The 13,972-nt window shown below is 33.9% G+C and overlaps 1 protein-coding gene across 3 annotated transcripts in view; it reads left to right on the forward strand.

Moving 5' to 3' along the window:
- The window catches only part of LOC114344443 (nurim homolog), a 33,008-nt gene extending 21,836 nt beyond the window's left edge, over positions 1–11,172 (forward strand). For all 3 annotated transcript variants that reach the window (XM_050655293.1, XM_028295285.2, XM_028295277.2), the window contains one exon: positions 5,608–11,172. In XM_050655293.1, coding sequence (XP_050511250.1) covers positions 5,608–5,740 — 133 coding nt within the window. In that variant the 3' untranslated portion in view covers positions 5,741–11,172. The remainder of the gene's footprint in view (positions 1–5,607) is intronic.
- Positions 11,173–13,972: the final 2,800 nt, after the last annotated feature.

A 13,972-nucleotide genomic window follows, 5' to 3' on the forward strand; every position in this document is an offset into this window, starting at 1 on the left:
CGTCATAAGTAATATGGAGTTTGGCATGTGAAATGTATCTATTGTATGTTGATAATTATGACCCCTTTCAGGCTGACACCTCAGTGGATACAGGGAGTAGCAATAAGGGATGAAAGGGGAAAGTTAACGCAGTCATTAAAGGTTTTCACCTCCTATTTTGTTAAACCTCCATCGATTTACATGAAAATTGGTGAGTAATTAGAGCATACCTCAAGAAATAAAACTGATATGGTGCCAACGTGCGCTTTTACCCTGGGGTTGGATGCCACCCCTTCTCAGAGGTGAAAACTATTTTATTAAAAATAACCCCACTAGTCGATAGAAGGACAAATTTCAAGCAAAATTTATTACCTCTAATTATTAAAATAAATCAATACTTTTTGAGTTATTAAAGATCAAAAATTTGAATTTTTCGTGAAATAAATGCATGATGGAAAGCGGTTTTTCGTAAATAATTCAAAAACTGTAAGTTTTATCAAAATAGTTATGATTACCAAAATTGAAGATAATAAAAAATAAAAGAGATTTCTTATTCGAAAAAACCTTTGAGAATTAATAAAAAGTGAGTTATAGGTGATGGAATGTATATTTTTTTCGGCTAGTACCCAAATCTATGTATTCAAGCTCAAATAACGGGAAAACGGTGCAATTTATAAAATATATTTACTGACACTTGTCAAAGTACTTGGAAATATGTATCAAATGAGCTCCCGGAATAGTTGATACCATTAAACATTATGCTACAAACATTTTTCAAAGTTTAGGCTCCAAAAATTTGGAGCTTAATTATTATATTATTTATATAAGTTTTTAAAATTGTTTTAAGACATTTATATAAAATATAGCAAAAATGTATTTGAATATTATGTCAAATGTGCCCATTATTGGACACCCTCAGTTTCTGTACACATTCAGTTTATACAGGGGCGGTTCTAGACCAAAAAAAGTGGGGGCAAGGGAACACAACCGGTGAATAAACAAGATAACGTGCCTTTTTAACGAAAATTATAGTACAAAAGTACTGTAAAAACTGAAGGGGGGGCAGCTGCCCCCCTGCCCCTGGCTAGAACCGCCACTAAGTGTATATCGATAGAAAAAATTCAATTAAATATCGAAATAATATAAAAATAATATTTTAGTAACATACATTTAATTAATAATAATATTTTCTTTTTATCATTCGTAACTTCACGCATGTGCTCTTAAATTGACGGATTGATGATATTTGATCAATATTTCCAACCGTCAATTAAAGACTATGAAAGATCTACAAGAGGTAACAAAGAAGCCGATCGCGTTTTCTGTATATCAGGACGCAATCAAAAGAGACCAGTCGATTTTATTAAAGAGTTAAGAAATAACAAATTCAAAGAGGCTTTGGTTCGATTTTTTTTTGACTTATTGGGCTGATAACGAAATAGCACCTTTTCTGCAAGGTAAAATAATATATGTTAATTTTGTTGAGTGTCACAAGTTTTTCGTTAGTAAAAATGGAGAACTGCAGAAAGACGAAGCTCCACATTTTAGTTGTCCAGCTCATGAGGAGGAAGACACTAAAATAATATACCACGTATGTCAACTACAGAAAGATGCCAATGTAATCATAAAGTGCTCAGATACAGATATTCTGGTTATTATGTTAAGTAATATGCATCACTTGAACAGTAATTTACACATTTGGATACAGTCTGGAACCGCAGGAAAAAAACAGTATATTGATATCTGTAAAATTTACGAACATTTTGGAGATTCAATATGCAAAGCTTTAGCTGGTTTCCACGCTCTAACTGGCTGTGACTATAATCCATGTTTTCATAGAAAGGTAAAAAAGAGACCATTCAATATTATGAAATCATTTGAGCAATATAAGGAAGCATTTTATGCTCTTGGAGATATCGATTTTGACGAAGAGACGGTTTTTGAAATTCTAGAAACATATATTTGTCACATATACGGTACAGGGATTACAAAAAGAATTCTCCAATGAAAAGTCAATGACATACGGCTTACAATATTTAATCGTCGATATAAGCTAAAAAACGTAAATGAACCATTTTTTAAAAAATATCTGAAAAATTTTGATGCATCAACTTTACCACCATCTCAATCTGAGCTATATCAACATCTTTTACGAGCACGATACATTACAAGTATTTGGTTGAACGCCTATAAAAAAAATCCAACAGATCTGGTTATTGAACAAAATGGTTGGGAACTTGCTGAAGATAACACATATATTTTCAAATGGTTTGAAGGGCTTCAAATGCCAGAGATTGTTAGAGATATTATTTTTGAGAATGAAACAGACGATGAGATGGATGATGAGCAAGCTGATGATGACATTCATAATAGCGAAAGTGCTGAAAATAATTATGATAGCGATTTTAGTGAATGTGACAGCGAAAGTGAAAAATAAATAGTATTTTCAACGAAAATTTTGATTTCGTGCTATAAAGTGCCTTTATAGCTCACAATATTTAAATATTAGGATATAATTGCACATTAAACATAATTTTTAATTCTAAACAACTTTTCATAATAGCAATTTTCCATATTAGGAATTTAAATACATAAAAAACAAAGTTTTCGTTATAATAATGCTCGCATTTTTAACTTGTTATATTTAAATTGTAAGAAAACTAACTTGATAATAAATTATAATCCTAACTTCATTCCCGAAATTCCTTTAAAAACAATTCTGTTAACAAATTTCAAAATAAATATATAAATAGCGTATGTTTTAATTTTCACTTTTTCCTAAAAACTCGAAAGGGTTCTCTTATTTTCATCATCACTTGCTTAGCTTTGATGTTATAAACTTCATCTGGAGCTCACTTGAGAGGTATTCTTGAGTACTTTGACAAGTGTTCAGTAAATATATTTTATAAAATGCACCGTTTTCCCGTTATTTGAGCTTGAATAGTTAGATTTGGGTACTAGCCGAAAAAAATATACATTCCATCACCTATAACTCAATTTTTATTAATTCTCAAAGGTTTTTCGAATAATAAATCTCTTTTATTTTTTATTATCTTCAATTTTTGTAATCATAACTATTTTGATAAAACTTACAGTTTTTGAATTATTCACGAAAAACCGCTTTACATCATGCATTTATTTCACGAAAAATTCAAATCTTTGATCTTTAATAACTCAAAAAGTATTGATTTATTTTAATAATTAGAAGTAACAAATTTTGCTTAAAATTTGTCCCTCTATCGATTAGTGGGGTTATTTTTAATAAAATAGTTTTCACCCCCGAGAAGGGGTGGCATCCACCCCCAGGGTAAAAGCGCACGTTGGCACCATATCAGTTTTGTTTCTTGAGTTATGCTCTAACTACTAACCAATTTTCATGCAAATCGATGGAGGTTTAACAAAATAGAAGGTGAAAACATTTAATGACTGCACCAACTTTCCCCTTTCATCCCTTATTGCTACTCCCTGTATCCACTGAGGTGTCAGCCTGAAAGGGGTCATAGTTATCAATATACAATAGATATATTATACATTTCACATGCCAAACTCCATATTACTTATGACGATGATTTCTCGCCTCTAGCTCTCCGTCTATAAACTTGCAGTAAAGTTAAAAATTGGCAAAAGTTGCCTTTACATCCTGGATTTTCCTTTTCCATGTTTTCAAACACCAAATTTTCAAATGTTTATTGAAATTTTGGCATAATGTTATATTATAATGAATAATTTCATTATGCAAGTTCTTTTTGGTTTCATCAACATCTTTTTTATATTCCTCGCATAAAATATTAATTCACTTTTTGACTTCTTCTTTATTTAACGTAAAAAAACTTCTAATAGCTGATGTAACATATTTGTAGCATTATATTCTCTTTAGAAGATCTTGAGAAATATTGTGGCATATAACATTAAATAGGTACTTCAATTCTGAATATCTCTTGCCCCTTTAAAATTGTTTCACTTTCAACTGCTTCATCGATAAATGTTTTTTCTTTGTTTTTTGAAGGCTAATTCTATAGAATATGTTTGAGATTATTGCCTTCACAAATAAATATTTTTGGCTTCTAGTTCAATTTCGCTTAATTCATTTCTTACGTCTCCAACAAAGCTCAAATGTCATTAATTCTACTCCAATTGACACGTCCAAGTCCACAGTTTCTAACGTTTTGCTTGTTGCATTCACTCGTTTTAAAATCCTTGCCCAAATCAGTGTCAATAGAGTATCCAAGTTAACCTGTCTCAAAGGTATCCATTTTATTATGAACTGACTTGGCTTCACTTCTAACTTCTGATTTTTTGTCTCTATTATTGCTTAACTGGAAAAATATGTTTGATGGATCCGTAGTTTTTAAGTAAAGCATTTACAGCGTCAAAAGTTTCTACATCTTTTGTTTTCATCGCTTCCAGGAATTCATTGCAAGTTTGGTCAGACAGATAGCTAACTGAACCTTTTTCTTTATTCGCATTCCGCTGTAAATGCTGAGCTAAGAAGTTGTCAAAAGCAAAGTATACAAGACAACTTAAGTAATTTCCCTTATGACGACTCGTTAAATTCTCATGGGATCAACGAAAAGCTAGTCCTTGAGAAACAAGTAATTTAATGGTGACAACAACTCTTCTTGGGTCTTAGGACCTCTACTCAATAGTCAGCTTCGCGTTCTACTTGCTCTTTCAAGCCAGCGTCTAAAACTCCAATTTAACTGATGATCCATCTAACTCCAACTGATGATCTTGTTATTAATGTAACCGTAGAGTTCAGATGAAATTTACTTTCTTCGTGAGATTTGAGTAAACTATTCAAATATTTCTAGTGGGTAAAATATATCCATAATCAATTAAACTATTTTTTTTCAATTGAAAATAATTTGCACGGGTAACAATAAACAGCTTTAACACTTTTCTTCGTCTCCATTGGGTTTTACTCTATAAGAGTTGCTTTCATTTAATCTTCTATAATAAGCTTTGTCTCCAGTTTCATACATTTTTTTACAACTTTCTAAGGAATCGCTCTTTGGTTTAAAACACAGTTTGTTTTCTCGCAGTTCTTATTTATCAGTCTTAAAATCAGACCATGTCGAAATCGCAGGTATTTCGTAGTCTTTTTCTCTATTTAAAAAAATATGGTCCTCGATTATTTAACGGTCTTTAATTTGTTATTAATAAAAGGAATCGTCCATACGGGCCCCTGGGCGCCCGCCCCAAACGCCCAATGGATAAAACGGCACTGTACTCCAGGCCACATAGTCAGAAATCAAATAGATTACTTAGGTTCAGGCTAAGGACGATTGAATGTAGTGTTAACCCAAAATCAGGCTAAAGCCTAAAATAAATACGAGTCATCCAATATGCATAACAAAGTTATACAAGCCTACAGCCTACGGCTTATACAAGCTATCTACACCGCTTTTTTAAGAAATCCTTTAAGAAGGACTTCAAGAGCTTTCTTTTGAAATACAATATAAAAAAAATACGCTTTTTTTCGAGGAAAAGCGACTGAAGAAGAATATTTATACGTATTATAAGCAGAAGTTAGATTATTTTAACTTACACATTGGTATTATTATGATTGCTGTAATTGATTTGTCATGTACTTGTGTAATACTCACTGTTTTCTTATTTTTATTCCAGTCTGGACCGTTTATTGCTAGCTGTAATTTTAACAACATACATGTACGTTGCTTGGACTCCCGATGGAAGTGATTACCATTATCAAAAATATCAATTCGAGCGAAAACATTTCAGACTAGATCATTTTAATTAAAGAAGAAAGCATAAATAGGAGAGCAATTTCCAAGTGAAGAAGATTTAGCGATTAATCTAACTAAAAAAACGTCGCACGGAAAGTTATTAAATAGTATTATGATTTTTTGGTATTGGTTTTGGTTATAAAGTTTGGTGTTTGTTGGCAGGCCAACATAATATGATTTTCTTTTTTATCTGAATTCAAATCATTAAGCTGGTGGATCAAATTAATATATCTATTGGTGGCCAGTAGTTTATTTATATGTAGTTAGTATACTACATAATCTGATTGAACAGATATAGAAAAACATGGTTCAAAATAGTAGGAACTACATAATACATATTAGTATTTTTTTATGTTGTGACGCAAGACACTGGATAATACTATTGTTTTGCAATATTGTCAAATGATTCAGTAATGCTTATTAATGCAAAATAGTTTATTGAAAATAGTATCTTTTTTTATTTAATTTAGCTTTTTCAATTCTGAGTTGTTTCTGAATTGTTAGTTCATCATCATCAGTGGCATCACAGCTTATGAGCCAAAGCCTTCTTCAGAACCATCCTCCATTCGTCCCTGTTTCTGGCGATTTTTCTCCAGGTTCTAACTCCAATATATTTCAAATCGTCCTCGAAATTGTCTTGGTAACTAAGTCTCGATCTCGATGTAGCTCGTTGTCCCATCGACCCCCTTTAGTCAAAAACTGTTGCATCGTCTTCTCGCCTGAATACATGCCCTATCCATCCAAGGCGCGCTATCTTTTTACAGTTTCATGTTTAGCCCCGTAAATGACCGTTTTGGAGTGTAATTTTCATGGGCAACTAGTTGTTTATAATCAGTCAGTTTATCCATTTCCGGGATTATTTTGAACTTATGTTTTTCACCCCCTAGAAGGGGTGACTGTCACCCCCCAAGTAAAAGCCACCAACGGCACAAATTCAACTTTGAAGTGGAGGATAAGTAGAACCTAAATCTAAATTTTCATGCAATTCGGAGTTGACCCTGAAATTACATGGTGTCGCCGTATTTCCCGTTAATTTACTTGGCTAGTTCCCCAAAACTTTTATACGACTCAAACTTGAAACGCTTGCGCCACAAGCATTGCTCTTTTATTCTGCCATATATTCTTCTTAGAATTTTTCAGTCGAAACGTTTAAAGTTATTACATATTTGTAAGTAACCACGTTTCTGTGTGTGTGTTCACAAGATGGCATTAGATAAACTTTTTGCCACAGATATAACTACTTTTCTGTTCTATATGTTAGCATTGGTCTTATAGTGTTTTATAGACAGTCACTTGTAATTTTTCTGTGTTATTTTGAGGCCATATACCTTCTTAAGCGCTCTATTCACATGCGTATTTGTCCGGCGGATATGTACGGCGGACAGATACTCCGGATAGATCCGCATGTGTGTATCCGTGCGTACGCCGTATGTGTCTTGCTCGCCGTCTGTGGTTCAAGACGACGCGACGACTGAATGTGTAGCACCAACGAATTTGTCTGGAGACACATCTGCCTGTATGTAGCTAACAACGGATCTGTCCGCCCTACATATCCGCCGGACAAATACGCATATGAATAGAGCGCTTTAACCCATTCGCTGTGGATCATGCGCTAGCGCGTGACATGGTTACTTCAGTTAGGTGCCATTCACGCACCAGCGAGTGATATGGTTACTTCAGTCAGGTGCCTTTCAGCAGAATGGCTCCTAGCTGAGTTACATTCTCTTAGATAGGTTGCGAATGGGTTAAGCCACAGTCTCCCTTATTTACAAGCACTATTCTTCTTTTAATTTCTTCGCTGGCGTTAGTAACAGTTGATTGTTTTTTCTTTAACTATTCATTTGTAATCTGTAATTTAATTACAATTTACAATTTAAAATTACAAAGTCAATTTAAACTCCTGGACAAAATTAACGCACCACTCATATTTTTCTGAATAATATTTATTTATAGATAATTTACTGTACGAAAAGTTGCCTATGGCCCTTGTTTGACAGTGGCAGTTGTTATGTAAGCTAATAATAGTCTTGTTTTAACAATAATTTGTATTAAACTTCGTTTTAGACTAAAAGTGGGAACTTTTCATAAAAAGTGCCGATTAAAGCAAAGTGCTTGTGAGAAACAAGCTTTTTTGTGATATTTTTCATCACATGCATGTTTGGAAGTTCATTTGCATAAAAATCAAATAAAAAAATTAACCGCCAAAGAAATTTGTCAATGGAGAAGGTAGTGCGAGCATCGACTCTCCTAGATGAAGGATGTTCAATGCGATACGTTGCAGGTTTGTTAGGAAGACATCATTCCAGCATCAGTCGCAAGGTGAGGCGAAGGGTCATACCATCGAAGACCAGAGCAAGGTCGAAACCGTTGCACTAATCAAATTGATGATCGTTTTTTGAGACACAGTGCTCTCAGAGATAGCAATTTGCTAAAAAATGAACTAGCAGATGTTCGAAATGTCGCGATATCGTCTCGAATAGTTAGAAGACGTTTACATGAAGCAGAATTGAGCAACAGGAACCGGCCAAAAAACCCTTGCTTACCAGGGAACACAGGGTTCAGAGATTGAATTTTGCAAGATTGCATCAAAATTGGACCATCGAGGATTGGAAACGAGTTCTTTTCTCTGATGAGACTAGAGTAAGCCTAAAAACTCCAGATGGCCGTGAGCGTGTCTGACGAAGGCGAGGAGAAAGGTTTGTCATCTGCAATGTCTCTCCTAACGTACCTTTTGGTGGTGGCTCTAAAATGTTTTGGGGGGGAATTTCTTTTGAAGCTCGTACGGAGTTGGTCCCCATACGTACGAGGTCTATTAGTGCCCATTATTACTTAGACAACAATATTGTCGAACATGTAATGCCTTTTGCTCCGTTTCTTGGACCTAATTTTTTGAAGTGAAAACTTCTTTAGGGACGTTGTGCACTTTTTAGATGGGGAAAAAGTATTGAATTAGCGACCGTCATCGCCTTGGCGAAATAAATTTTTGAAGTGAAAACTTTTTAGGGACGTTGTGCACTTTTTAGATGGGGAAAAAGTGTTAAATTAGCGACCGTCATTGCTTCTGCGAAATAAATTTTTGAAGTGAAAACTTCTTTAGCGGCGTTGTGCACTTTTTAGATAGGCAAAATATTGAATTAGCGACCGTCATCGCGACCATCATTGCTTCGACAAAATAATGTTGTGAAGTGAAAACTTCTTTAGGGACGTTTTGGTCTTTTTAGATGGGGAAAAAGTATTGAATTAGCGACCGTCATCGCGACCGTCATTGCTTCGACAAAATACATTTTTGAAGTGAACACTTCTTTAACGACTTCGTGCACTTTTTAGATGGGGAAAAAGTATTGAATTAGCGACCGTCATCATTTCAGCGAAATAAATTTTTGAAGTGAAAAGTTCTTTTGGGACGTTGTGCAGTTTTTAGATGGGGAAAAAGTATTAAATTAGCGACCGGTATTTGTTCGACGAAATAAATTTTTGAAGTGAAAACTTTTTTAGGGACGTTGTGCACTTTTAAGATGGGGAAAAAGTGTTGAATTAGCGACCGTCATCGCTTCGGCGAAATAAATTTTTTGAAGTGAAAACTCCTTTAGGGACGTTTTGCACTTTTTCGATGGGAAAAAAGTATTAAATTAGCGACCGTCATTGCTTCGACTAAATAAATTTTTGAAGTGAAATCTTCTTTATGGACGTTGTGCCCTTTTTAGATGGAGAAAAATATTGAATTATCAACCGTCATCGCGACCGTCGTTGCTTCGACAAAATAAATTTTTGAAGCGAAACCTTTTGTAGGGACGTTACACACTTTTTAGACGGAGAAAAAGTGTTGAATTAGCGACCGTCATCGCTTCGGCGAAATAAATTTTTCAAATGAAAACTTCCTTAGGGACGTTGTGCACTTTTTGGATGGGAAAGAGGTATTGAATTAGCGACCGTTATTGTTTCGACTAAATAAATTTTTGAAGTGAAAACTTCTTTAGGTACGTTGTGCCCTTTTTAGATGGAGAAAAATATTGAATTATCGACGGTCATCGCGACCGTCATTGCTTCGACGAAATACATTTTTGGATCGAAAACTTTTTTAGGGACGTTATAATTTTTTTAGATGGGGAATAAATGTTGTATTAGCGGCCGTCATCGCTTCGGCGAAATAAATTTTTCAAATGAAAACTTCTTGGGACATTGTGCACTTCTTAGATGGGGGAAACGTATTAAATTAGCGACCGTCATTGTTTGACGAAATCAATTTTTAAAGAGAAAACTTCTGTAGGGACGTTGTGCACTTTTTAGATGGGAAAAAAGTATTGAGTTTGCTACCGTCATCACTTTGCCGAAATAAATTTCGTACGTACATAATATATATTATGTGTATGTAGGTATACATAAATAGCATAGAACGTACGCAACGCTATTATAATATAGGTATAGCACTTCTTTTTTGATGTGGAAAAGCAATTGAGCTTGTAATTTATATACTATAAGAAGTTTTCACTTCTGTCGGCACTCCCATGAGTGCTTTAATTTTTTTTATTAATGCAAGACAACGCTCGTCCTCATGTGGCTCGACAGGTTATTGGCTACCTAAATGATTTTGATATTCCATTATTAGAGTGGCCACCTAACAGTCCGGACATGAATCATATAGAGCATCTATGGGACTATCTCAAAAAAAAAAGATTCGAAGTCGTAGACACTTATTGCCAATCACAACCAACTCATTGAGGCCGTTATTGAAGAATGGGATAATATTCCGCAAGCTTTTGTTGAACATTTGATATCAAGCATGCCTCGACGCATAAATGCAGTCATAAGAGGTAGAGGAGGGCCTATACGGTATTAGTGTTGACCCAGATGCATTTTATTGTGTTACTTTACTGATTTTTTTTCCTTTTGCAATTGGGAGTTATGCTAGCTTATTTACGCATTTCCGGCAAAAACAAATTTTTAAAGAAACAATAAGGCAAATTAAGGTCATGATAGGACTTATTTGTAGGTGTTTATTATTATTTCAATGTAACTTAGTTTTATTTTGTGACCATATTGTAAATATTTAGATTAATTAAAGTGGTGCGTTAATTTTTTCCAGGAGTTTATTTATTTTATTATCACAAAATAATGTCCTAATAATTTGGGGTGTATACGCCTAACAGTATTGAAAGGGTGAAACAACATGTAGATTTTCCAACCAAATTGCACAAGCGTGTAACTTGCTAAACTTTATAATTTTTTAAAAACGAATATGACTAGGATTGTTGGTATATTTTTTATTAATGCAAAATATAGATTAGATACTTTATTTTTGACAGCTATATATTTGACAAATATTTATATAATATACATGTTATTTTTAAATTAAGTGAAAATGTATTCTTATACTTATATAGCACTATTTATATTGTGGATGTTAATATTTTTCTACAATCCATTTAATAAATGATATTTACTTATATATGGTTATTTATTTCCGAATTCCCTATGCGCTATGAGCTTCGCTGGTATCGCCACCTACCTAGCGGATTACTAGTATAACTTTCGCTGGAAAGAAAAAAGTGTTGCCTATCCTCTCTGAGTTTCGATGGTATGGCTGGTATCGCCATCTAACGGATGGCTAGTGTTCCTGTTTCGGCCGGAAATTTAAAGAGGAAAGATGAAAAGCAAATAATAATTGTTTCAAACTTATTATTTAATTCTTGTCGTGTAATATTTACAACGTGAAGAAGTAATTTGATTGTAATCGATAATTAATATCAGTAAGAACAGAATTTATTATTCATTTTGATTATCGTTTTGAAGTTTATGTTGACAGCTAATATTAGAAAAATTTTATTCTGCAAAAAAGTATAATTTAATATAATTATAGTATAATACTTCTTAAATATTAACTTACGCATTTATTGCACTTAAATAATTAAGAGCGTAAACGTAAAATGTCGGGCCAACTCTTTTTAAATGCATAACTTTTTTTCGAATCCTGAGAGAACCAATAAGTATATTTGAAAAATTTAAACGCAGAATGAAAGACTACATTATTATTGAGGATCAAAAGTCCCTGAAAATTTCTATTTATTTTAATCAGTTACAGGGGTGAAAAAAAGAGAAAATTTAGTGTGATTTTTAATTTCAAATATCTCATTCAAAAGAAACTTTTTGTTTATTCTAAGGAACTTTCGGCCCTCGCAAATAATGTAACTTTATGCTTAGCGACAGGAAATCTGTAGAATATACAGTTACTATTGTAACCAGTATTTTGGGACTCTTTAATACAACAACTTTCGTGAGACATTTAGTAAAAATTAAATGCAACTCTTAATGCAGAACGTCAAATTTCCAGTAAAAGTTTACAGACTTGTCACTACTGGCGCTCGCGAATTTTTAATTATCCCCTCTACCTACGAGCTCATAGCGTATATTCAATTTTTGGTAAATATACAATAATACAGTAAAAACCCATTAATGAATAAAAATCTAAACATAATAGACACAACAATTGACATCTTATATGAAGGAATTCTAGAATGACAATATTAGATCTATAAGAGTAAAGTGAAGGCAATTAAATTGAGTGGAAACACTTACTCCTTGGGTTAAAACCCTTCATGGGTTTTGAGACTTAATTTGGGCTCCATTTCTTTCTGTAGTGACTTCTTCCTATTGTGCGTTCGCTATAACTTTTCCCATGCGTCACGATTTATTTTCAAACAAATTAAGTCAAAACAAAGTGAAACGAACGTCCATGTGTATATACATTTTGTATACTGTATCTATATACTACACACATCGGCGTACGTTTCACTTTATGTTTTGACTCAATTTGTTTGAAAATGAATCGTGACGTATAGGAAAAGTTATAGCGGACGAACTATATATCAGCCTTACTATTCTTTCGAAAGAATGTCTTCTGAAGTGTCCTGCCCATTGGAGTCTACTGGACTTGTAAATACACAGCTTTTGGATAACCAACAACCGGGGTGGACAGTTACACATACTTTGGTACCAACATAAACAGCCAATGGGACCACTCAAGTGAAATAAACAACGCATACGAAAAGCGAGATCAGCGTTCATAATGATGAACACTCTTTTCAGAAGTCACGATTTACAACTTGGTACCAAAATCTCTATCATCAGATGCTATGTATTTTCATTACGCCGGAGTAGAGGCATGGACACTTTGCGAAAGAAAACTCGAGGCATTCGAGATGTGGTGTTACAGACGCATTTTAAGAATTTCGTGGGTGGATCGTGTGACTAATGTTGAGGTCCTACGTAGAGTAGGTAAGGAATGCGAGATTATTAACACCATAAAACAGCGCAAACTAGAATATCTTGGCCATGTTATGAGGAATGAACAGAAATATGGCTTGTTGCAACTCCTTCTTCATCATCATCATTCTCTTATCAATATTATCTCTGGTTGCACCAATCGATTTTAAGCTTAAGACGTACCCTAAGCATAAATATAAATCCTTATGCTGGGGTCACACTAGCGTCAAATGCCGTTAATTATTGCATTTTTGACATATTTCTAATGCAAATAAGGCGATAATTACGGTATTAGACGCTAGTGCGGTCCCAGCATTGAAGTATAAGCTGAGCTGGAGCTTAAGATCTGTTGGTACAACCAGGCATTTATCCCCTTTACCAACATGTCCTGCCTAATCGTCTCCCCCCAGGTATTCCTCTCCTACTCCTTCCAGGAATCTGCACTTCAGTAATTATTCATATTGGGTGATTAGCGTCTCGACGTTGAACATGACCAAACCATCCTCTCTCATTTTGGCATCAATAGGGAACTTGCATAAAATTTTAAATTCGAAAAAAATGTTATAAATGACAACAGAACATAATTTACATGTATCAAAGATAAAAAAGTTTTGTTTGTCTTTCGTTTGGCCCTAAATAACGATTAAAAATTCAAATTATACCAGCCAGCCCAAAACGCGTCGTGACGTCATCGGGTTATATGTTTACATTCTGAACCAACAAAGTAAACAAAATTGTATATAATTTTAAATTAGACATTATAGACGTCAGTAGAAAATACAGTTATGTGACGTTACAAGTGTTTTTGATCGTTTGAACTATTCATAGAAAATTTGTACTTTTACAAAATGGTTTTATTTTCCATAGTAAACCTTCTTTCCTTTCCCTCAATAACTCATACTCCATCATCATACTCCAATCTCAACAAACTGGTATATATTATTACAATGACATACGATAAATGTCATTAGGATATAAATATTTTT

Source organism: Diabrotica virgifera, chromosome 7 (assembly GCF_917563875.1).
Source record: "Diabrotica virgifera virgifera chromosome 7, PGI_DIABVI_V3a".
Taxonomy (NCBI): Eukaryota; Metazoa; Arthropoda; class Insecta; order Coleoptera; family Chrysomelidae; genus Diabrotica; species Diabrotica virgifera.